We start from the raw sequence: 26042 nt of genomic DNA, 5'->3' as shown, positions 1-26042 counted from the left end.
CCAGGGGTGGAAACACAGCCCGACCATCTGCCATGAGCTGATCCAAGCCACGTAGGAACAGGGCGGTGCTCCAGAGCACCTGCACTACATAGATGATATCGTTGTGTGGGGTGATACAGCGATGGAGGTCTTTAAAAAAGGAGAACGGATAATCCAAATCCTCCTGTCTGCTGGTTTCGCTATTAAGAAAGACAAAGTGAAGGGCCCTGCCCAAGAAATCCAGTTTCTAGGGGTGAAATGGCAAGATGGGCGTCGCCACATCCCAACAGACGTGATCAACAAAATTACTGCAATGTCTGCGCCCACTGACAAAAAAGAGACACAGTCCTTCCTGGGTGTAGTAGGCTTCTGGAGGATGCACATCCCAAATTATAGCCTCATTGTGAGCCCCCTCTATCAGGTGACCCGAAAGAAGAATAGCTTCGCGTGGGGCCCTGAACAGCAGCAGGCCTTTGAGCAAATCAAGCAAGAGATAGCCCGTGCTGTGGCCCTGGGGCCAGTACGGATGGGACAGGATGTGAAGAACATCCTTTACACTGCTGCTGGGGAGAAAGGTCCCACTTGGAGCTTGTGGCAGAGAACCTCAGATGAGACCCGAGGCCGACCCCTAGGATTCTGGAGTAGAGCATACAGGGGGTCGGAAGAGGGCTACACTCCAACTGAGAAGGAGATCTTAGCCACATATGAAGGGGTCCGGGCTGCCTCTGAGGTAATTGGCACCGAAACACAGCTTCTCCTGGCACCTCGACTTCCAGTGCTGAATTGGATGTTTAAAGGGCAGGTTCCCTCCACTCACCATGCCACAGATGCCACGTGGAGTAAGTGGGTTGCACTAATCACACAGCGGGCCCAGATGGGGAACCTCAGCCGTCCAGGGATCCTAGAAGTGATCATGGACTGGCCCGAAGGTAAAAAGTTTGAAGCACCACCAGCAGAAGAGGTGTCACGCGCCAAAGAGGCTCCCCCATACAATGAACTTCCGAAAAACGAAAAGAAGTTCGCCCTGTTCACTGATGGATCGTGCCGCATTGTTGGGAAACATCGCAGATGGAAGGCTGCAGTGTGGAGCCCCACACGACGAGTTGCAGAGGCCACGGAAGGAAGAGGAGAATCGAGTCAATTTGCGGAGGTAAAGACTGTCCAGCTGGCCCTAGACATTGCTGAGCGGGAGAAATGGCCAGTGCTTTACCTCTATACTGACTCATGGATGGTGGCCAATGCCTTATGGGGGTGGTTGCAGCAATGGGAGCAAAACAACTGGCAGCGGAAAGGTAAACCTGTTTGGGCCGCTGAACTATGGAAGAACATTGCTGCCCGAATAAAGAACATGGTCCTAAAGGTGCGTCACGTAGATGCCCACGTGCCCAAGAGTTGAGCGACAGAGGAGCAACAAAATAACCACCAGGTAGATCAAGCTGCCAGAATTGAGGTGGCTCAGATAGACCTGGACTGGCAGAATAAGGGAGAATTATTCCTAGCTCGGTGGGCCCATGAGACCTCAGGCCATCAAGGCAGAGATGGAACTCATAAGTGGGCTAGAGACCGAGGGGTGGACATAACTATGGACGCTATTGCGCAGATCATCCATGATTGTGACACCTGTGCCAGGATCAAACAGGCCAAGAGGATGAGACCTCTCTGGGGGGAAGGGCGATGGGAAAAGTATAAATATGGGGAGGCATGGCAGATTGATTACATCACCCTGCCAAGGACTCGTAATGGTAAGCATTATGTACTCACCATGGTGGAGGTAACCACCGGGTGGCTTGAGACATATGCGGTGCCCCATGCCACTGCCAGAAACACCATATTAGGCCTAGAGACACAAATCCTGTGGCGACATGGCACCCCAGAGAGGATCGAATCAGACAATGGGACTCATTTCAAAAATTCACTGGTGAGCACTTGGGCCAAAGAACATGGCATCGAGTGGATCTATTACATCCCCTATCACGCACCAGCCGCTGGTAAGATCAAGCGCCACAACGGTTTGCTGAAAACCACACTGAAGGCGATGGGTGGTGGAACATTTAAGAACTGGGAGAAACATCTAGCAGAAGCCACCAGGCTGGTAAACACCCGAGGATCAGCCAACTGAGACGGCCCTACACAGTCCAACTCCCTGCGTACCGTGGAGGGAGACAAGGTTCCTGTAGTGCATGTAAAGAATATGCTGGGAAAAGCGGTTTGGGTCCTCCCAGCCTCTGGAAAGGGGAGGCCCCTCTGCGGAACTGTCTTTGCACAGGGACCTGGGTGCACCTGGTGGGTAATGCAGAAGGATGGGGATGTTCAGTGTGTGCCACAGGGAAACTTGATGCTGGGGGAGTGCAGCCTGTGATTCCATGTGTGTATATATATATATATATATCTGTATGTACATATGTAATGCATGTTAACTACTGTTCTGTTTATATGTTGATAAAAGTTAGGCATGATGTGGTGATGTGTAATAAGGGGTGGAATGTTATGGTTTTGCAATTTGGTTGGTGTTGTATTCCACATCAGAACACCATGCCTCATAATGGGAGTAAAGGGGACAAGTTTTTTTTTCTTGTGGACTGCCTTAAATGGGCATGTGGGGAAGGGCACCGGAAGGGAAGTGGGGAAGGGGACGTTGTTGCTGCCCCGGCTCCCTGCGAGGAGACAACGCAGTCGGAACTTCCTGCCTTCCACAGCTCCATCGGTGAGATTGGGGACTTGGTATTCTCTTTGTTGAAACTCTCTTGTTGTTGTTTAGCGTTATTAGGTTATTAAACTGCCGTTCGTTCTCAGATCACCTTTTTCTCCTTCATTTTTTGTTAGACTCAATCGCAATCTCCCTTCCCTTCCCCTCTCCCTAAACGCACGTGGCCGGGCTGCACCGCGCCCCGCCGTACAGAGCCGCTAGAGAAAAGGGGGGGGGGGATTTTTGTTCCTGCTCCCCCGAGTTTGTTCCCACTATTCCGGAGTGAGCTATAGAGAGAACTCCATGACACTCGGGTAAAATTGTAACCTGTAATACCCAAACAAAGGGGAGAGGGGAGGGGAAAACATATGGGAGAAAAGGTATAAAAACTGTAACATCATGTCCATAGGTGCGCTTCTGCCATCAGGGCGCCCGCCATAAACAATGCTTTTTATCAGAGTGGACACAACACTAAGGTCCATGTTGACATGGTTTTATAATTTTGTAATTAAGCTATCAGTACTCCACATCATAACATCATATAAAGCATAGATAATTTTACTGAATGTGCGGCTCACAGAAGAAGACTACATATCCCAGAGAACATCACGATCAGAGATAAGTCACGGGACCAGGACACTATATAATCTCACTCCCAGGCTGGACTGACCTCTCTTTGAATCCTGGCATCCAGGGGGGAGCGTGTGGGAGCCTTCCAACCGTTTCGCCTAGAGTTACAGTAGGCCTCTTAGTTTTGTGACTCATTCTTTCTCCTATTTTGCTTGATTCATTAACCGTAATTTCAATTATATTGTATAATACTGTGTTATCCTGTATTTCGATATAGTATTTAGTAAATAAGTGTGCCTCCTTAGATCGTTGCCGCTATTTCTTTTTCTAATTTCCCTTTTTCGCTTTCCTTTCGGGCCAGTGGCCCTGCAAGGCCCACCTTGAGGCTGGAATCACCCCCCTGTCACGGACGCAGGTAGATTTTTGGTTAACCCGTGACAGATTTTGGTGGAGAATGCGGGCAGCCCGCACTTCATCCGTAATGACCTACACCAATTACATGATCCTGAGACAGTCCGTGTTCCATGACAAATGTGGCGTGAATTTACAAGGGCTGCTCCAGAAAAGCATGCCAGTGCACTTGCATTAGTATACGGCAAAGGGGAAAGGAAACCCCTTGTGAATGAAATAATTAGCAGACTTCAGGAACTTGAATTATTTATAAGCACCCATGTATATTGGGTATCGATTACCTTAGGATGGGATATTTTAGGGATCTCAAACATCGATGGGCCTTTGGGATAGCTGCTGTTAACACAAATGGTGTTAAGCAGCTGTCAGCTTTACCTGATCTGTCAGATGATCCTTCTGCTGCGGGACTGCTCCAGGTAAAAGACCAAGAAGTACCAATTGCCACCAAAGTGGTGCACAGACAGGCACTACCACACCAAAAGGTACTCATTGCTCCCCATTCACAAGCTAATTCGCCAGTTAGAGAATCAGGGAGTGATTAGCAAAACTCACTGGCCTTTCAACAGCCCCATATGGACAGTGCGTAAAGCCAGTGGAGAATGGAGGCTGACGGCGGATTACTGCGGCCTGAATGAAGTCACACCCCCATTGAGTGCTGCTGTACCAGATATGCTAGAACTCAAGTATGAACTGGAGTCAAAAGAAGCCAAGTGGTATGCCACCACTGACATTGCTAATGCCTTCTTTTCCATCCCATTGGCTGCAGAATGTAGGCCACAGTTTGCTTTTACCTGGTAAGGTGTTCAGTATACCTGAAGGTAAAGTATCACTGAAGGTAAAGGAGAATCAAGCCAGTTCACAGAGTTAAAGGCTGTTAAGCTGGCTTTAGAGGTGGCTGAACGGGACAGGTGGCCAATGCTTCATCTTTATACTGATTCATGGATGGTGGAAAATGCCTTATGGGGGTGGTTGCAGCAGTGGGAAGACAACAACTGGAAATGAAGGGGAAAAACTATTGTCATGGTTTAATAATTCTGTAATTTTGCTATCAGTATTCCACATCATAACATCATATAAAGCATGAATAATTTTACTGAATCTGCAACTTACAGAAGAAGACTACATATCCCAGAGAACATCATGGTCACAGATAAGTCACAGGACCTGGACACTATCTCAATCCCAGGATGGACTGATGTCTTTCGAATTCTGGCGTTCAGGAGAGCGTGTGGGAGCCTTTGCCGTTTCGCTTGGAGTTTACAGTAGGCCTCTCGGATTTGGGACTCATTCTCTCTCCTATTTTGCTTGATTCGTTAGCTTAATTTCAATTATATTATATTATACTGTGTTATTCTGTATTTCAATATAATATTTAGTAAACAAGTGTGCCTCCTTAGAACGTTACCACTGTTTTCTTTTCCTAATTAACTTTTCCTTTCAGTCTAGCGGCCCTGTGGGGCCCACGGTCCCCCCTGTCAAGGATGCAATTAGATTTTGTTTAAACCGTGACAAATTTTCACCCCTTATTCTACATCATTACATTATGCCTAATACACACACACTCAAATGTATAGTTGTGAGTAATCAGCAACCTTATTTTCTTAACAGTGTATATCTAGTCCACGGAAATTCCCAAACTGAGAACAAAACTTCATAACTTAACTCACTATAATTTATCAATTTTGAGAAAAATGGCAAAACTGCCAGAAAAACATGACAGCGGTGGAGGGGAAAAGCAGCGCTAGTAGGGCGTCCCCCACATCAGTATGCACTCATCCTTTTCCAGCCGCCACAGCAGATTCCCTTTGAATTATAATTCTTCCCATGTGTGCTCTACACATGCATGGCCAGTGCACAATATAGAGCCCAAATGGAAAACTTGCTTACAGAAAGCCTAGTTAAGGCATACAGAAAAAGTGTTTCCTTAACATTAATCCACTCTATCTTAAGTCCTATACCTAATTGGACATTCGTTATCTATCTCTGAGGCTCTACTTATATACATAAGAAATTATTGGCTGCACTCCCCCAACATCAAATTCTCTTGTGGTACACATTGGACATTCTCATCTTTGTGCATCACCCACCAAGTGCACCCAGGTCCCTGGGCAAAAACAGTACCCCGGAGAGGTTTGCCCTTTCCAGACGCTGGAAGGACCCAAACTGCTTTTCCCAACACGCTCTTTATGTGTACTACAGGAACCTTATCTCCCTCTACGGTACGTAGGGAGCTGGACTGGTTAGGACCATTATGATTACTAGATCCTCGAGTGTTGACCAACCAGGTGGCTTCTGCTAAATGGTTCTCCCAATTTTTATATGTTCCATCAACCATTGCTTTCAACATAGTTTTCAACAACCCACTGAATCGTTCAATCTTACCAGAAGCTGGTGCATGATAGGGAATATGGTAAATCCACTCAATCCCATGATTTTTGGCCCAAGTGATTACAAGAGAATTTTTGAAATGAGTCCCATTATCTGATTCAATTCTTTCCGGAGTGCCATGCCGCCACAGAATTTGCTTTTCCAACCCTAATATGGTGTTTCGGGTGGTAGCATGGGGTACTGCGTATGTTTTGAGCCACCCAGTGGTTGCCTCCACCATGGTGAGTACATAACACTTACCATTGCGAGATCGTGGCAAGGTGATATAATCAACCTGCCATGCCTCTCCATATTTATACTTTTGCCATCGCCCTTCCCCTCAAAAAGGTTTCATCCTCTTGGCTTGTTTAATTATGGCGCATGTTTCACAGTCATGAATAACCTGAGCAATAGCGTCCATAGTTAAGTCCACCCCTCGGTCTCTGTCCCACTTATATGTTGCATCCCTTCCTTGATGACCTAAAGTCTCGTGGGCCCACCGCGCTAGGAATAATTCACCCTTGTTCTGCCAGTCCAAGTCTATTTGAGCCACCTCAATTTCGGCTGCTCAGTCAACCTGATGTTTATTTTTATGTTCTTCAGTAGCCTTACTTTTAGGCACATGAGAATCTACACGGCGCACCTTAACAACAATGTTCCTTATTTGGGCAGCAATGTCTTTCCACAGTTCAGCAGCCCAAATAGGTTTACCCCTTAGTTGCCAGTTGTCATCTTCTCACTGCTGCAACCACCCCCATAAGGCATTGGCCACAATCCATGAATCAGTATAAAGATGAAGCATTGGCCACCTCTCCCATTCAGCCACATCTAAAGCCAGCTGAACAGCCTTTACCTCAGGGAATTGGCTTGATTCTCCTTTACCTTCAGTGGCCTCTGCAACTTGTCGTGTGGGGCTCCATACAGCAGCTTTCCATCTGCGATGCTTCCCTACAATACGGCACGATCCGTCTGTGAATAGAGCAAATTCCTTTTCATTTTCTGGTAGCTCATTGTATGGTGATGCCTCTTTAGCATGTGATACCTCATCTGTAGGTGATGTTTCAATTTTTTTACCCACAGGCCAGACCATGATCACCCCTAGGATTCCAGGACCGCTAAGTTTTCCCATTTGAGCTCATTGTGTAATTAATGAAGTCCGCTTACTCCAAGTGGCATCAGTAGCATGATGGGTGGAGGGAACCTGTCCTTTAAACATCCAGTTTATTACTGGCAAGCGAGGCGCAAGAAGAAGCTGTACTTTTGTCCCAACTACTTCAGAAGCAGCCCGAACCCCCTCATACACGGCTAAGATCTCCTTCTCAGTTGGAGTGCAGCGCTCCTCAGACCCTTTATATGCTCGACTCCAAAATCCTAGGGGTCGGCCTCGGGTCTCTCCTGAGGCTCTTTGCCACAAACTCCAAGCGGGTCCCTTGTCTCCAGCTGCAGTGTAGAGGATGTTCTTCACATCCTGTCCCATCCGTACTGGCCCCAAGGCCACAGCACGGGCTATCTCTTCTATTTTCTGCTCAAAAGCCTGCTGCTGCTCAGGACCCCATGAGAAATTATTCTTCTTCTGTGTTACCTGATAGAGGGGGCTCACTATGTGGCTGTAGTTTGGGACATGCATTCTCCAAAAGCCCACTACTCCCAGAAAAGATTGGGTCTCTGTCTTGTTGGTGGGCGGAGACATAGCAGTGATTTTGTCAGCCACATCTGCTGGGATGTGATGATGCCCATCTTACCATTTTATTCCTAAGAACTGGATTTCCTGGGCAGGCCCCTTCACTTTGCTGCGCTTAATGGCAAAACCAGCTTGCAAAAGAATTTGGATTATCTGTTTTCCTTTCTTGAAAACCTCTGCTGCTGCATGGCCCCACACTACAATATCATCAATATACTGCAAGTGTTTGGGAGCATTAGCCTGTTCCAAGACATCTTGGATCAACCCATGGCAAATGGTTGGGCTGTGCATCCACCCTTGAGGTAAATGGTTCCAGGTATACTGAACACCTCTCCAGGTAAAAGCAAACTGTGGCCTACATTTTGCAGCCAATGGGATGAAAAAGAAGGCATTAGCAATGTCAGTGGTGGCATACCACCTAGCTTCTTTAACAGCAGCTATCCCAAAGGCCCATCGATACCCCTTGGGATCCTTAAGATATCCCATCCTAAGGTAATCAATACCCATTATAGCCTCTGGACCAGTCACAATAGGGTGTTTTTGCCAGTTTTTACCCGTGAGGCTTATTTCAGCCTCCAACATAGTCAATTCTTGGGAACCCCCAGTCACTCCATGGATATGTATTGGTTGTGTCCCTTGGTGACTTGAGGGCATTAGGGTGCATTGTGCACCAGTGTCCACCAAGGCTTTATATTTCTGTGGTTGAGATGTGCCAGGCCATCTAATCCATACAGTCCAATATACTCTATTGTCCCTTTCCCCCCCCCCCCCCGGCTGGGGGCAGGGCCCCTCTATTGGTTACCTCGGTGGCTTGCAGAAACTGGAACTTTCCCCTTCTTGGAAGAGTTTACCTTCGTGGTTGTTTTGTGTTGTAATTCTTTCACTCATGCTTGAAGTGCAGAAATGGGTGAATTACGCCACTTCTTCATATCCTCCCCATGATTACACAGGAAATACTACAAAGCAAAACACATGGTCTTATTGTTGTCACTTGCTTGAATACGAGGACGTCCCTTTTTTATGGTTGAGATTTTCGATGATATGGGTCGGGAGGAACTCACGTTGTTTAGATTTCTCAATAGGCAATTGTAGGAATCCTGGTCTCCATCATCTGGTACCACCGTGGATTCATAAACCTCAGCCACATTAGCCAGTTTATCAATAATATCACTTTGTGTTCCCTCCATTTTGTCTAACATTTCCACCATTTTGACAATGGCTGAAATATAAAGATTAACTTCTGTAGCGCTTATAAATAATTCAAGTTCCTGAAGTCTGCTAATTATTTCATTCACAAGGGGTTTCCTTTCCCCTTTGCCATATACTAATGCAAGTGTACTGGCATGCTTTTCTGGAGCAGCCCTTGTAAATTCACGCCACATTTGTCGTGGAACACGGACTGTCTCAGGATCATGTAATTGGTTTGGATCATTACAATTGAAGTGGGAGCTGTATAGCATTTCCACCAGAGCACTTTCTCTCAAAAATTGGATACCTTTCTCTATATCAGTCCATTTCTTTTTCTCAGGCTCCAAGTCCCATTGAAAGGGGAATCTATCTCTTACCGCTATCAACATCCGCTTCCAGAGGGTGTAGGACTGATCTTGGCATGTGCCAATACCTCTGTTCACACATGAGTGCCTGGAAATGCCACCCAGTTGGCGAGCTTCATTGCCATCGAGCCACACACTACTGGCCCCATTGTCCCAACATCGAAGTAACCAAGTGACCATCTGTTCTTTTGGCTGACATGTGAAATCCTTTCTTAGATCCCGAATTTCAGTTTTAAAAATCGATCAATAATGGTTGTAATACTTTGCTCGCCTTTTGCTCTATCAAGAGTCCCAGGTGTTGATTGTGGCAACTGTGTTGATGAGGTCCCCCCATTTAGAATTCTGGGGCCAAGAAATTCTTGGAAAGAAAAACTAGGTTTTGGCTCCTCTTCTTCTATTTCATCTATTTCCTCTATTTCCTCCAGTTCACTCTCTTTTTTTCCTCTCTTCTAGCTTCCTCTGTTCTTCTACCCCCCTCTATTCTTCTAATTCCCCTTGCTCTTCTAACTCCCTCTGCTCTTCTAACTCCTCCTGCTCCTCTAACCCCCTCCTCTCTTCTAACTTCTTCTGCATTTTCTCTAACTGAGTTGAAACTCGTTTTGTTTTTCGCCTTCTTACTGGGGCAACCAACATTTTATCTGTTGCCCCCAGTGGTTGGTCAAATTGGAATACTTTCAGTTCACCCTGGAGGGTGCATAGCTCATATCGGAGGTTGTTCTGATCGAACTGAAGGGTGCCGTACTCAGTCTGGAGGCTGTCGTGCTTCAGCTGGAGGGTGTCGCACTCGGATCGGAGGGTGTTACACTTGAACTGGAGGATGTTATGCTTAGATTGGAGGGCTTTGTGCTCAGTCCGGAGAGTGTCACATTCGGACTGGAGGGTCTTTTCCTTCAGCCTAGGGCCCCTGTGGGGCCCCCTTTGGGGCTGGACTCGCCCCCCCCCGTCATGGATGCAGGTAGATTTTTAGGTTAGCCCGTGACAGTATTCCACACCATAACATCATGTGGAGCACAGAGAAGAAGAACTACACGTCCCAGAGGACCTCACGGTCAGAGATAGGAATATGCCATGGTAGTGACGCTCACTCTCTCACTGCCTGGCAGTGGGTGTGGGTGAGCTTGCAAGCCATGGAGCCTTCAATTTCAAAGTATGCTTCTCGGTCTTCAGAAAACCTCTCTTTCTTATTTTACTTGATTTATTAGCCTCAATATGCCATCGGCCTTCTTGGCCACGTGGGCACACTGTTGGCTCATGTTCAGCAGAGCATCAATCAGTAACCCCAGGTCCATTTCCTCCACACAGTCCTCCAGCCCCTCCGCCCCAAGCTTATAGCGCTGCCTGGGGTTGTTGTGGCCAAAGTGCAGGACCCGGCATTTGGTCTTGTTGAACCTCATCCCACATCCCATTGGCTTCGGCCCAGCTCTCCAGCCTGTCCAGATCCCTCTGTAGGGCCTCTCTACCCTCAGGCAGATCGACACTCCCCACCAATTTGGTGTCATCTGCAAACTTACTGAGGGCGCACACAATGCCCTCATCCATGTCATCAATAAAGATATTGAAGAGGGCAGGCCCCAGCACTGACCCCTGGGGAACACCACTCGTGACCAATCTGCAACTGGATTTAACTCCATTCACCATCACTGCATTCCGATTATCATGCATTCCGATATCACAGTTAGTAAATAAGTTTTCCTTCCTAGATCGTTGCTGCTGCTCTGTTTGCTTCCTTGAGCCCAGCTCCCAGCTCCCTACTCCTTTCCCTTTTACCCTTCCCCTTTGTCGGGGGCCGGGGGTCCCATGGGCCTACTGCCCCCCCCTCGTCACGGACATAAATTGATCTAGATAACTCTATGACATTGCTGAAGGCAGGAGGAGCACAAAGCGGCCTTTTGGTCATGCCTGGGAGCTATATGCTTTGATCTGTCATAAGTAAACCAGAGATGACACTTAGCAGTCTGGCATTTTCAGCTTTCCTATAAAATGCTTAGAAAATATAAAACAGGCAGTCACCCCATGGCCATGAGGCCCAGCTGTGGCCCACAGTTAGTGCTCAGACTGTGGAGGGGGAACCAGCAAGCTCCCAGCACCCGCCCTGTGCTGATGCTGCCCCAGCTGCTCCACCACACTGGGCTGATGCTGCTCTACTGCATCTTGGTCCAGGCTCTGTGGAACTGGCTCCTAATTCCTACGTGTTGATTTTTCTTCAGCCCTACAACCCTCTTGCCCTGAATCCTGACTAAAGGACCAGCTCTCTGGCATCTTGTCCTTTCATGCAACTCCTCCCCAGTTTGGGTCAGAGCAACCGTCAGCCTTCAAGGTTCAGAGTCTTGGTTCACCTGGATTCTGATTACTGCCTCCTGGCTCCAGCCCTGGCTCAAAGTGGCCACAACGGTTTCAGCGCTAATATAGGCAAGGCAACAGGAAGACACAGCCACTGCTACAGCAATAAAAACAACCCAAAACTAAAATAAAGAAACTGATTATTCAGTTTCCTCTACTGGTCATGTTCGCTTGATAATAAGCACTTTGCCCTCACTTCTGTAAATACTCATGCACTTGAATGACCTTATGCAAAGCATTTCTGCTACTCACACAACTCATCTACTACTCAGGTGTTTACCAGGAGCAGTAGCACAAGCTCTGATCTAAACTGAATCAAACCAAAAATCTCACTGACTTAAGTGAACCTGGCATCCAAATCCACAATGTGATACTACATAGAAGAATGAAGTCTGAACTGAAAATGGAAAGTTCATCTTAAATGACAAAATTGTTTGCTGCAATACAATTGCTACAATTTATCTGGGTGTCCTGATCGACAACAGGTTGGCCATGAGCCGACAGTGTGCCCTGGTGGCCAAGAAGGCCAGTGGCATCCTGGGGTGCATTAAAAAGAACATGGCCAGCAGGTCAAGGGAGGTGATCCTCTCCCTTTACTCTGCCCTGGTCAAGCCTCATCTCAAGTACTCTGTCCAGTTCTGGGCTCCCCAGTATAAAAAAGACAGGAATCTCCTGGAAAGAGGAGCTATGAAGATGATAACAGGCCTGGAGCACCTCTCATAAAAAAGGTCTGAGCGACCCGGGTCTGTTCAGCCTTGAGAAAAGAAGGCTGAGAGGGGATCTGATCGATGTCTATAAATATCTAAGGCCCGAGAGGCAAAAGGACAAGGCCAGACTCTTTTTAGTGGTCTGTGGCGATAAGACAAAGAGAATCAGCCACAAAATGGAGCATAGGAAGTTCCACAAAAATGTGCATAAGAACTTATTCACAATAAGGGTGATGGAGCACTGGAACAGACTGCCCAAGGGGGTTATGAAGTCTCCTTCTCTGGAGATATTTAAGACCCGCCTGGATACCTACCCATGCAACCTGGTCAAGGTAGCCTGCTTTGGCAGGCGGGTTGGATTAGTTCATCTCTAGAGGCCCCTTCCAGCCCTTACAATTTTGTGATTCTGTAATGTATGAAGATAGACACCTTGAACTCCACTGCTGGGAGACACACGTACCGCTGAATATGCTATTGTTATAAAACAAGTTGAATCGTTTCTGTAAAACTCAGATAGCAGCATTTTTAAACAGACACATAACAATACAAGATCAATTGCATATCAAGCTCTCTGTCAAGCAATGCTCTTCATGGCAGCAGGTATTATTTTAATCAGATTGTATCTATAAAAATGTTTCTCTTTGAACATAATCTACTTATCTATCATAAAATGCTTCAGTTGGAAGTCAAGAAAAGTGTAAATTTACAATAGAATTGTAAATTAAGTACTTCAGACTCTTATCTAAGAGCCTCTTGCTTACCCTACTCCAGAAAAACAGCCTATGGAGATAATGATAGCTTGGGAACCTACAGTTAAATGCCTCATGTACATGGTAAAAGCACACCTCAAAATCTGAAAAGGCTCTACTTTTTCATGCTAAACTTCTTTGTTCTACCTAACTTCCACAAATAACAGTTTGCCTTTTAAAGCTTCCATATGACAAAGTTCCTTTGCTCAACGTTGAAAAATTATTTTTGCTTCTTACCTGCTTAAGAAAGGTAACACAAATTTTGGAAAATACCCAGATTTTAATTTTTGTACACTTTTCATTCTGTTTTGTTTTTATAAGACCTACCATTGTTTCAAGCACATCTAATAATTCCTAGATGCCACCTCAGCTAAAAGACAAATGTTTAATTAGTGACTAATTAGAAGAGACTGTTAATAAGGATATGGAGCTAGTATTATTCTATCAATCTCACTGCACCTATATGGAGAAGAGAGGAGGCTAGATGCCTATCAGGATAATTTTCTGAACTGTGAAAAATGGAAAAAAGGAGTTGTGAGTTTGTCATGGTTTTGTAATTTTTCGCTATTGGTATTCCACATCATAACATCATGCCAAGCACAGGTAATTAAAGAGTTAATACTGCAGAGAGGAAGATACATCACGGAAGTGATGGATCTAGTCTCGCTCTCTCCCACTGCTGCCTGGCAGGGGTGGGTGCACGTCCAAGCCGTATACCTAAGTGAAGGCATAGGTTTTGATTTTGGGAACTCTCTTATTTTCTTTGATTTATTAGCCTCAATTTCAATTAGATTGCATTATATTGTGTTATCGGATGTGAGGGTGATCTGGCTGCAACATCTGTCACCCCATTGATCTCCAGGGTTGATTTAGCTGATCTGGCTGGCTAGGCGGGTGTCCCCTTCCTCCCTCACCGCTCCATGTGCGTCCCTCCCGAAGCTGCGAGCTCGGTCAAAGAGGACGACCTTCCCCGATAGAGACAGTACCATTCATCGGTCAAGGGTATACGGTAGCTGTGCTCCCCTGCTAGAACCTCCAAACACGCTCAAGGTCCATTTGTAGGAGAAGGTAAGGTAGTAAAGCTTCCAAGACTGCAGACACATCCAAGTGAGGCACTGCATGGGGCAGTCTGCCATTGTTTTTTATTTTAACCCGCTTTGATTCTTGAAGAAGCAGTCAGGGCATTACTACTCCAACTGGACTGCCACAAGTCCATGGGTCCGGATGAGATTCACCCAAGAGTGCTGAAGGAACTGGCGGAGGTGATCGCTGAGCCGCTTTCTGTTACCTTTCAGCGCTCCCTGTTAACGGGTGAGGTCCCAGAAGACTGGAGGCTTGCCAACGTGACACCCATTTACAAGAAAGGTTGTAAGGAGGATCCGGAGAACTACAGGCCTGTTAGCCTGACCTCGGTGCCAGGGAAGGTAATGGAACAGATTGTCTTGAGGGAGATCACGTGGCAGCTGTGGGATGACCAGGAGATCAGACCTAGCCAGCATGGGTTCGTGAAGGGCAGGTCCTGCTTGACCAATCTGATCTCCTTCTACGATCCTGTGACCCGTCTGATAGATGAAGGAAAGGCTGTTGATGTGGTCTACTTAGACTTCAGCAAAGCCTTCGACACTGTCTCCCATGCTATTCTCCTGCAAAAGCTGGCAGCCCGTGGCTTGGATGAGTACACTCTCGGCTGGGTAAGCAGCTGGCTGGAGGGCCGGGCCCAGAGAGTGGTGGTAAATGGAATTTAATCCAGTTGGAGACCAGTCATGAGTGGTGTTCCCCAGGGGTCGGTGCTGGGACCTGTCCTCTTCAACATCTTTCTTGATGACTTGGATGAGGGCATTGTGTGCGCCCTCAGTAAGTTCGCAGATGACACCAAATTGGCAGGGAGCGTCGATCTGCCTGAGGGTAGAGAGGCCCTGCAGAGGGATCTGGATAGGCTGGAGAGCTGGGCTGAAGCCAATGGGATGAGGTTCAACAAGACCAAATGCCGGGTCCTGCACTTTGGCCACAACAACCCCAGGCAGCGCTATAGGCTTGGTGCGGAGTGGCTGGAGGACTGTGTTGAGGAAACTGATCTAGGGGTACTGATTGATGCTCGGCTGAACATGAGCCGACAGTTTGCCCAGGTGGCCAAGAAGGCCAACGGCATCCTGGCTTGCATCAAAAACAGTGTTACTAGCAGGAAAAGGGAGGTAATTGTCCCCCTGTACTCGGCATTGTTGCGGCTGCACCTTGAGTACTGTGTTCAGTTTTGAGCCCCTCACTGCATGAAAGACATTGAGGCCCTGGAACGTGTTCAGAGGAGGGCTACAAAGCTGGTGAGGGGTCTGGAGCACAGGCCTTACAAGGAGCGGCTGAGGGAGCTAGGATTGTTCAGCCTGGAGAAGAGGAGGCTCAGGGGAGACCTTATAGCTCTCTATATCTTCCTGAAGGGAGGTTGTAGTGAGCTGGGGGTTGGCCTCTTCTCTCGTGTAATCAGTGATAGAACTAGAGGGAATGGTTTTAAGCTGCACCAGGGGAGATTCAGGCTGGACATTAGGAAATATTACTTCTTGGAAAGGGTAGTCAGGCATTGGAATGCACTGCCCAGGGAGGTGGTGGAGTCACCGACCATGGGAATGTTCAAGAAACATTTGGATGTGGTGTTGAGGAATATGATTTAGCCGGGAAGTATTGGTAATGTTTGGACTAGATGATCTTCTAGGTCTTTTCCAACCTTGATAATTCTGTGATTCTGTGATTCTGTGATCTTGCATTCTGATATCATAATTAGTAAAATAAGTTTTCCTCCTTAGATCATTGCCACTGCTCTGCTTTTTCTGTTGTTTCTTTTTCCCCTTTCTTTCTAAGCCCATCTTCCTTTCCCTTTTTTCCCTTTTTCCCTTTCTATTTGTGGGAGCCAGGGGACCCACAGGCCTCCTACTCCCCCCCCCCCCCCCCCCCTTGTCAGGGGCATAGATTGATCTAGATAACTCCGTGAGAGAGTGACAGAGTTACATAAAGAATAATGATTAATAAGCCATGTTTTAAAAGTCAATTTCATAGCTCACTTCCCTACAAGCAGTAGCAGAAGAAAATTGTTCAGATTCATTACTGCTCACCTGCCATCTTTTTTTTTAATTTAATTGGAAAAGCTTCAGGATGCATCAAGGACATCGAGCTGCCTTTCTGCTGACCTGAGAACACAGCATTTCCATGCTTCACTTTCAATCAACTTTGAGTAAGCTATCTCACATCTAGCTGCTTTCAGTGAAAATTTCACTTTGTTCAACTCAGCTGACTTGTTGACTGAACCTGCAAGTGTAAGAGTAGAGCAATGACTTGACCTTGCAGTGAGTACACCTTTAAAATGAAATGCTGGTTGGTACTCACTGGAACAACAAAACAAGACTCCGTTGCCTGAATTTTCATGACAGAAGGAACTGTGAAGGCACAAAGGAAAAAATAAGATCAGAGGAGATAATTTGGAAGAAATACTGGAATCTTTCATTCTTTCCATCTTGAAGAAATTTTAGTAATAGATGAACAAGTCTACAATTAACTAACAATGTGTGGATTTTCTTAAAAAGACTATGTAGAAAATGACAAAAACTAAGCAGGAAAAGAGAAAGAAATGAAAAAGAGATGAAATACATGTAAGAACAAAGAAGATAATTATGGAAATTAAATGAATTATTTGCAACTGAATTAAAAAAAAAAAACCTTCACATTTTAGTTTTAACTCATTTTTATAATTAAATATTAATTTACCTTTCCATGTTCTTTCCTCACATGGGTGATGTAAATGTCTCTCTGAGTGAAGAACCTATCACAATCCCAACATGTCCAGCCATGACTTGTGACTTTTTTAGGTTCTCCTTTCTTTATGGGAGATTTCTTCTCTAACTTTTCTGTTCTGTTGACAGATCTTGTCTCCTCTCTGTTGTGACTGGCTGAATTCTGATTTGTGGATTTTGTACTCAAAGGCAAATTTATTCCCAGGTTTGGTGGCCCTTCAACACTTTTCAAAGTTCCGTGCATAGACTACAATAAAATAAATTTTAAAAAGGAAAACAATTAACATAGATGTATATAATTGTACTGACAAAATGCTGAATACCCTCTGAATCATATGTGTTCATCTACTTTGTCATACTGTTACAGATCACATTCATAGAATCATAGAATGGTTTGAGTTGGAAGGGACCTTTAAGATCATCTAGTTCCAAACCCTCTGCTATAGGCAGGGACACCTCCCACTAGACCAGGTTGCTCAAAGCCCCATCCAGCTGAATCTTGAATGCCTCCAGGGTAGGAGCATCCACAACCTCTCTAGTTTTAAGACCAACTGTTTTTCCAAGACTTCTGATTTTATTTTCAATACATCTTCAGTGATTTCTGAGGGTTACAAGTGCCACAGTTGAGGCTAAAATGATTGTTTTGGTATATAAGAAAGATGTCTAATTTTTCACTACTACAAATTCTACTATTTAAATAGCTTCAACAGTTTCTAGGCACCAGATCATGTTAATAACAAATTTCAGCACTGCTAATAGATTTGTTGTATTCAGAACAAGGTAACAGTGTATTTAAAATGTACAGCTAACAAGTTAAAGCCAGGGGGCTGCTGATTCTTAGTAATGTGATTTGAAGGACAACAGTAAATCTTCTCCAGTAAATTCCTTAATGCAGTTATAGGGATATTGATGAGAAAATCCATTTCGAGTTTCCTTTTTTTCCTTAAGAAGGCATGTGTTCACATGTGTATGTGAGTGTGTGCACACATGCACTCACACGTACTTTCTACATCTATTCAAGAAACACACTGGTTCTTACCAGCAAGTTCTGAATATCAAAGACTTGATTTTGTCATGTACTCAGTGTTCTCAGATTCTAACAACTGGAATAATACTTCAAATACTGTAAATAAGGCTCAATAGTTGCTAGGATTGGACCAACTTGCTTCAATAACCCCATTATTATTTTGGTAAAATGACATACTGAATGCAATGCACTGAGATATTCTTAGTATATCAAAATCAATGTTATACAAAATATAAGACTTTAACACTTGTGATCATTATTCACAGATTACACTTTTGGAATCATTAAAACTTCTTTCAGCAGACTTCTTGTAATTCTGAGCTTTTTAAAAGTAATAATAAAATAATATATTGCATAACAAATAGTATCATAGAATAAAACAAGATGCCCACACACCTTGATATGATCCATCATAAGTTGCTTCTGTGCATACAAAAGAGAACAGTCCGGACACTTGAAAACAGACACCTTCTGGTTTTCAATGTGCTGATCAAAGTGGCGATAGAGCAGAGGTTGTAGAGTAAACACAGTATCACACATAGAGCATTTATATATTATTCTAAAAACAGAAGTACAATAAACAGTGTCAGTCATGTTGATTATCTACCTGCAAGAATCATAATGTTAACTTTTTTCTTAGCAGAGACAAGATCTGACACATTTAGGCAATCATTTCACACATCCTGAAAAAGGGTAAAATGCAACTAATTCAAAATATTCTCCAAAATCAAAATAAAGCAGCAGTAGAAAAAGTAGAAAATAAAAATAATTAAGCCAGAAAACAGCATACGCCTGTTACATATGTAACATCAACTTCTGCTTATGATACTCTGAAAGTAAAATGTTTTCAGTTCCTGAACTCATGCAATAACTGAAGGACAAAGAATATACCTCTTTCAGGTTGCAAAGACAATGTGTTGTTGTGGAGTCACTGATTTGATCATAACCAGTAATGTTATGTGTACCAAGGTACACTTATTTTTATCAATGTATATGGCTTTGAGCCTCCTGAATGCCAGGTCTGGAACCTGTTAATGCTCTGAAACTGAAACTTCCCAGGATGACAGTTCCCTGGTTTGCCATTACAAGCCTTTAAGAATTCATCTATCAATGCAATGCACAGACACCACCAAAACCACAACTTCCCCTCTCAAGGCACATGCATTTTTTTTACTTTGATGTAAAAGAAAAGTAACTCAAAAATTTGCCATAGATCATCAGATGAGAAAGAAACGTAATTAATTGGCCATCTGTAGTGGTACTTCCTAGAAACTGCAGATAAAACAAAGGAAAGCCAGGTACAGGAACTGAGTGCAAGGATGGCCACAGCCTTCCCAACCCCACCAACCTGACACTCATTTTTGTCCTAGAGAATGACTTTCCATTAAAAAATCATCAACCCCAAACCTTGCTTGTTAGCACACTACATTTTCTCATTACCCACATAAATTACCCAAAGTCCTTCCTATTTCCCTCCAGGCAGTTTTCACCAACAGCACGTTGTCCAAAGGAGCTCCAAAGACCACTCTGCACTGCACTCTGAGGCAACAAAAACAAGGACTTTGAAGTCCAACCCATTCAGTGAGTCCAGACATTTGAAATAATGAAAAACACTACAGTTATTCACATGACCTGTGAAAAAAAATTATTTCTGTGCTCTATCAAATGATTTCTTTATTGTGGCCATGTTTTTCTTTCACTGCTTCTCATGTATGCTAAGATATCTGTTATTTGCTCTGCATCCCATTAGGACCTATACTCATTGCTTTCTGCAGTGACCCTTTGCGGTAGTTGCCTGCTCTGTGCAGCACAGAGCAGCACTGCCATCTGCACCCAGTAAGCACCAGGGCTCAGAAATTAGAGCCCCACTCTTCACTGACATGCAGAAATGCTTCTCAAACATCATTCAGAACTTGTATTCTAGTTTGCCACATTACTGCTGATGACTAGTCCTCAGAATCCTGACTGGTTACCTGTAAGGTAAGTGTTAAAAAGCTTGCCAGAAATAAGGAATGCTTCTTGATGTTAAGTGGTAGGGGGAAAACAAACAGATTTCTAAAATGCTGTTTTACTTCACACACCTCCCATCCATATAAATCCCACATATCCTACTAATAGTTTTAACTGAGATTGTAAGAGACCACTCTTGAGAAGTGGATCATCACCCAGGCAGATCAGCTGATGTGTATGCAGAAGAACTCTGTCCAGGCACAGTGCTCTGTGGGATGCACTGCTGAAACTCTAAGGAAGAGCCAAAGGATTAACCAGTTGATCCCCTCCCTTGACTGCTATACACAGCTGCTGAGCATCCAAGCACACTCCTCCAGCACCTTACTCCTATCTCAGCACAGCAGCTCAAGGTAACCTGAGGTAGCGTTTTTACTGCCAGCTGGTAAGTACCACCGTTCTGTTAGGGAATCTGTTGGTGAACACAGAGCCAGTATCATCTGCACATGTTCCCTAACTCTGGGGTACCAAATACTTTTCTTTTATCTCGTAAGACCTGTCTCTCTTAAGACGCTGCCTGCATTTACAACTTTGTCTAAAAGTGAGGAAACATCAGAGCTGACTGCTCACCAACATGCAAACACCAGAGGACCCTCAAGCTGCTGCTGCACAGTCTCCTAATGACCACTGCCCTGAGCCATGCAGCACTCGCTAATACAGCTGCTCCTGACATAAGAACATCAGTCTGCTATAAACAATCTGACATGTCTCTCAACTTATATATATATAAATTTTCTATCTCTAAAAAACATTTGGAGCTGAATATTTGTATTTTCTATGTAAACCAAAAGACATTAATCTGTTCACAAAAGCGCAAAAACTATCCACATTTCAGACTTAAGTCTCTGAGAAAATACCATATGTATAGGAAACTGTTGATCACAGCCTGAACCTCTGATTAACCACCTGAGACAAGTCAGCTGTGGGAGCACAGGGAAAAGTAATATTCAGCTGTGCTACTGGAAGGGGTGAAGCCTGGCTCCACCTCTCCTGGATCCCATTTAAGGGCTGACTGCCCATGAGTAAGAATTTTTTTTTTTTTTTTTTTTTTTTTTTTACAGTGGCGTGGCAACTCTTAAATGCCTTAAATTAGGCAGAAATAAGAGCTGACGCTTTAAAAAATGAAAATCAATTATTGAAAGATGGTATTGAAAAGCTAGAACAGGAACTTAGCATATTAATGGGGAAAAAGACCAATTTTACATCCCCCAATAGGCCAGGTCTGAAATATTTCAATAGATAACAACCACATCTCTGAAACAACTGACCTGGTTGAACAAGAAAATAAAACCACTAAAACAGACTTAAAACAGCTACTTACAATGGATTCCTTGGAACCCCGTCCTATCATAACCCAAAAAACAAAAATCCAGGATAGACCAGCAGGGATGCCTCCTGATCAATGGCCTCCTGCCCAAACCCATTTCCATGTCACAGCCTGACCGTGTATGGCAACAGAACTAATGGATCTTGGTACAACAATTTTGACAGAAACCTAGAGAGAGTGTACCGACTTGGCTGTTGAGGTTATGGGATTCAGGGGCAGAAAGTGTTACAGTTAATAGACCATAAATATCTAAATCGGCTACTGTAACTGTTGACCCTGCCCTTAGGTAGAAATTATATGCAGGTACCCAATTTCCAGATGAAAGCCATTCAATATTAGATTGGTTAATGGTGGCGTGCTGTATTGGATATACTGCTACATGCAGGGTTATGGTCTTCCATGGAGGACCTCCAAAATTATATCCAGGAACTAGGTATGAGGGAAACTATCTATGAAGATACCTTCGATAGCCCTGACATGGTCAAATTCTTGGCAGGGATGAGAGACCTGATTTTACAGCAGGCCCCTTCCCACCTGTATGGCACCCTAGTCTCAATATTAAATCCCCTGGTGGCAACAGAGACGGCAGTCCAGCAGGCTGCTCAATTAGTAGTTGACCTGGGAGAAACAGAGTGCCCGCAAACTAGACACGATATTCGAACATAAAAGGAGGCTGAAGTTCTGCTGGTGACTGGAAGCAAGAGGCCAGTTCCACGAGCCCCTCAATCAGGACTGTAGTGGAATTCCAGGGTCACAGCCTGAACGAATGGGTGAGCTGGGAGGGTATGTGAGAGCCTGGAGCAGCAGGGGGGTCTGGAGCCACCCTACTTTCGTGCAATCTGAGTCTGCGCGGGTTCCCCCCCACTTCTGCCCTCCCTTTTCTCCTGTGCTGGGACTGTATGAATGGGGGAAGGTCACATTCCTCAGCTTGGCCCTTTCTTCAGGCTGTTACCAGGAGGGGTGAGCTAATTCCTTTTGGTATCTTTTCCTATAGCGCCTATTTCTCAAATAATTAATCATGTCCACGTGGCAAATTAGAACCCCTCTGATGTAATGATTCAGACACAGATATCAGGCCAAAGGGTGTGGTATCAAAGACCAGGACATGCCCCGATACAGGCGGAGGTGTTGACTCAAGACTGAAACACAGCCTGTATCTTACCACGGAGGGCAGACCTACCCCTCCTTGTACATATTAAACATCTGTTTTATTCCCCTTGAGGTTCTAAGTTCACAGGATAGCCAGCAGGAGCATCATCACTCCAGCATGCTCCAGTGTCCACAAGGAAACATCGCGACACCCTGTGATGCACTGTTGAACTTTTGGGAACTGGTGAGCGTGAATCAGAACTGCTACTGGTCCTTGAAGAAGATATGCCTCAAGAAAGAACATCAGGTGCTGGCCCAACAGAACCATGGAAAAGACTGTCAATAATTGCCTTTATTGTGTTAAAATTCTATATTGCAGTGGGTATTGTACATACGTTGCAATGTACGTTGTATTTTAAGTCACCAAGTTGCAGGAGCAGATCAGACCAGATTTAATGGTGATAGAGTAATGATTGGAGGTTTTGGGGACAGACCATTTCAGTCACCCAAACCTGGCTGAAATTGGGGGTTGAGTGTCTCCCACACCAGGAATATAAGGTATCTATTGCCCTGGTCCAAGAATATATTCTGGGCATAGATATCCTATGGGGGTCTGGCTCTCCAGGTGACTGTGGGTGAGTTCAGGCTCCGACAAAGGTACATTAGTGTCTGGGCGGTGCAGGCAATATTGAGAGGCCATTCGAAACATGAGCCTATTTGTCTGCCAGAACCGCACCAGATTACTTATGTAAGGTGGTATAGACTCCCAGGTTGGCAAGATGAAATATTAAGAACGGTGCAGGAATTGGAAAAAATATGTATTATAAAACCTGCACATAGCCCGTATAATTCCCCCGTATGGCCAGTGCAGAAGTAGGATGGAACATGGAGAATGACAGTAGATTACAGAGAATTAAACTAGGTCACGCTGCCTATTCATGTGGCTGTACCTAATATTGCCTCCCTAATGGACACATTAAATAGAGAGATTAAAACATATCATCATGTTTTAGATTTGGCAAATGCGTTCTTCAGTATTCCGATTGCTGAAGAATTGCAAGACCAGTTTTCATCCACATGGGGAGGCAGGCAGTGGACCTTTCAGGGTATGTGCATTTGCCGACATACTGTCACAATCTAGTGGAATGTAACCTGGCTAAATGGGAGAAACCTGATAACGTCAACTTGTATCACTATATTGATGATCCGACTCATCCGACTCATTGGAGACAGCAGGAAAAGCAGCAGCTTTGTTAACCACCCATCTGCAGGAAAGAGGATGGGCTATAAATCCTCAGAAGGTGCGAGGTCCAGGCCTGTTTCACAGAATCACAGAATTGTAGGGGTTGGAAGGGATTCCTGGGGGTAGTTTGGTCAGGGAAAACCTAAGCACTACCCAGTGCTGTAATAGATAAGGTTCAGGCATTTCCAGTCCCTACGACACCAAAGCGGCTGCAGGAATTTTTAGGTATACTGGGGTGCTGACGCTCCTTTATACTTCATTTAGTGCAGCTGCTGAGGCCACTGTACAGACTTAGGAAAAAGGGGCGGCTATGGGATTGGGGGAAAAGGGAACAGGATGCTTTCCAACAGGTGAATCTGGCAGTTAAACAAGCCCGGGCATTGGGTATATTTGATCCTACCCTCCCAGCTGAATTGGAAGTTCATGTCATTCAGGATGGCTTTGGCTGGGGCCTGTGGCAACACCAGAGTTCTGTTCGGACCCCTATTGGATTCTGGTCTCAGGTTTGGCACGGAGCAGAAGAAAGATACAGTATGATTGAAAAACAGTTATTGGCTGCCTATTCGGCTCTACAAGCAGTACAGCCAATAACCCAAACGGCTGAAATTTTAGCTAAAACCACTCTGCCGATTGAGGGGTGGATAAAAGATCTGACCCACCTTCCTAAGACGGGGTGGCCCCAGCACAAACAGTGGCACAATGGGTCGCCTATCTCAGCTAGAGGAGTAGTCTGTCTTCATCACCACTGAAAAAAGAATTACAGAAGATCCTAGGCCCAGTGACGTACGATATTGATGCACCAAAAGAAACGTTGATCTCTCCACTAGAGAAGAGTCCTGTTCAGGAAAGAAAATATCCTGTTCCTGAAAATGCATGGTACACAGATGGATCCAGCAAGGGCAACCCAAGCAAGTGGAGAGCGATAGCATACTATCCTTCCACAGAGAAAATCTGGTTTGATGAAGGTGATTATCGGTGTAGCCAATGGGTAGAACTGTGAGCTGTGTGGATGGTTATAACCAAGGAACCCAGTGATTGTATCCTGAATATCTACACAGATAGTTGGGCTGTGTACTTGAGGTTCACTCTTTGGATTGCACAGTGGGCCACCCAGGAATGGACTATCCACGCCCGACCAATCTGGGGTAAAGACATGTGGTTAGACATATGGAATGCAGTTAAACACAGGACTGTACATGTCTACCATGTCTCTGGTCACCAACTCCTACAGTCACCAGGAAATGATGAAGCCAACACACTAGCCCGAGTTCAATGGACTGAGAATTCAGTCTGAGAACATTGTCCATTGGTTACACCAGAAACTACGGCATGCTGGACAAAAGATCATGTGGGCAGCTGCTAAAGCATGGGGGCTGCCCGTACAACTATCTGACATTGCCCAGGCAAGCCAAGACTGTGACACGTGCTCTAAGATGAGACCGAGATCGTTGCTCGAAAGAACAGTCCACCTTGCTAGAGGACACAATGCTCTCCAATGAAGGCAGGTTGATTACATTGGGCCCCTTCCTCAGTCTGAGGGAGCAAGATATGCCCTGACCTGCATTGACACTGTAAGTGGGCTACTGCAGGCCTATCTGGTGTCAAAAGCAAACCAGGCATCAGGCATCAAGGCACTTACTAAACTGATGTCTGCCTATGGGACACCTCAAGTTATCGAGAGCAACCAAGGGACACATTTTACTGGTGCAATAATGCAGCGCTGGGCAGAAGGAAACAACATTGAATGGTGATTCCACCTGCCATATAATCCAACGGGGGCAGGCCTCATTGAACGTTACAATGGTATTTTCAAGGCTGCCCTGGAGACAGACTCTATGAAACCCTGCGGGACCTGAATGAAAGACCTCGAGATGGCAGACCTAGTACTCTGAAAATGCTACAGACAATATGAGACTCCCCACTTAGGATCCAAATTACGGGCACTGATAATCTGCTCCCTGCCCCTGAGAATTTAGATCCAGGAACCCGTAGGATAAAATGGCCTTGGTAAGTGCAGGTAGGACCTAAGTGGTGTGGCCTACTTGCACCTTGGGGGAGATTGTTGGAGGTGGGAGGCTCAGTAGTCCCTCCAGTGACAGGTACATAGCCTACTGATAATGTGGTCAACACTCCAATCTTTATTGCTAAAGGGACCCCCATCATGTCCCTATGGCAGATCAAGATGCCTCCTTTGGTGCCAGATATAGTTATGCAGCCGCAGGTATCTGGCCAAAGGGTACAGAAGGGGGTGGAGCCACCTCTCCTAGATCCCATTTAAGGGCTGACTGCCCCAAGGAAGTTTCTCTTTCTTTCTTTCTTTCTTTCTTTCTTTCTTTCTTTCTTTCTTTCTTTCTTTCTTTCTTTCTTTCTTTCTTTCTTTCTTTCTTTCTTTCTTTCTTTCTTTCTTTCTTTCTTTCTTTCTTTCTTTCTTTCTTTCTTTCTTTCTTTCTTTCTTCCTCTTCCTTCCTTCCTTCCTTCCTCTCCTTCCTTCCTTCCTTCCTTCCTTCCTTCCTTCCTTCCTTCGGAAGGA

At 45.1% G+C, this 26042-nt stretch overlaps 1 protein-coding gene across 17 annotated transcripts in view; it reads right to left on the bottom strand.

Moving 5' to 3' along the window:
* LOC146762692 (zinc finger protein 532-like) overlaps positions 1-26042 on the bottom strand; it is a 105815-nt gene that overhangs the window by 37553 nt on the left and 42220 nt on the right. For 14 of the 17 annotated variants that reach the window (XM_085533889.1, XM_085533789.1, XM_085533878.1 and 11 more), the window contains 2 exons: positions 18243-18405; positions 16794-17066 (listed from right to left, as the gene is read on the bottom strand). In XM_085533889.1, coding sequence (XP_085390015.1) covers positions 16794-17066; positions 18243-18405 — 436 coding nt within the window. Of the gene's footprint in view, positions 1-8495; positions 8651-16068; positions 16466-16793; positions 17067-18242; positions 18406-26042 lie in introns of those variants that run through there. The other 3 variants (XM_085533806.1, XM_085533814.1, XM_085533797.1) reach the window with 3 other exon arrangements.

This window comes from Coturnix japonica, chromosome 1, assembly GCF_054131305.1.
Source record: "Coturnix japonica strain WE chromosome 1, WE-NBRP24, whole genome shotgun sequence".
NCBI classification, from domain to species: Eukaryota; Metazoa; Chordata; class Aves; order Galliformes; family Phasianidae; genus Coturnix; species Coturnix japonica.
This window is presented reverse-complemented; position numbering and strand designations above follow the sequence as displayed.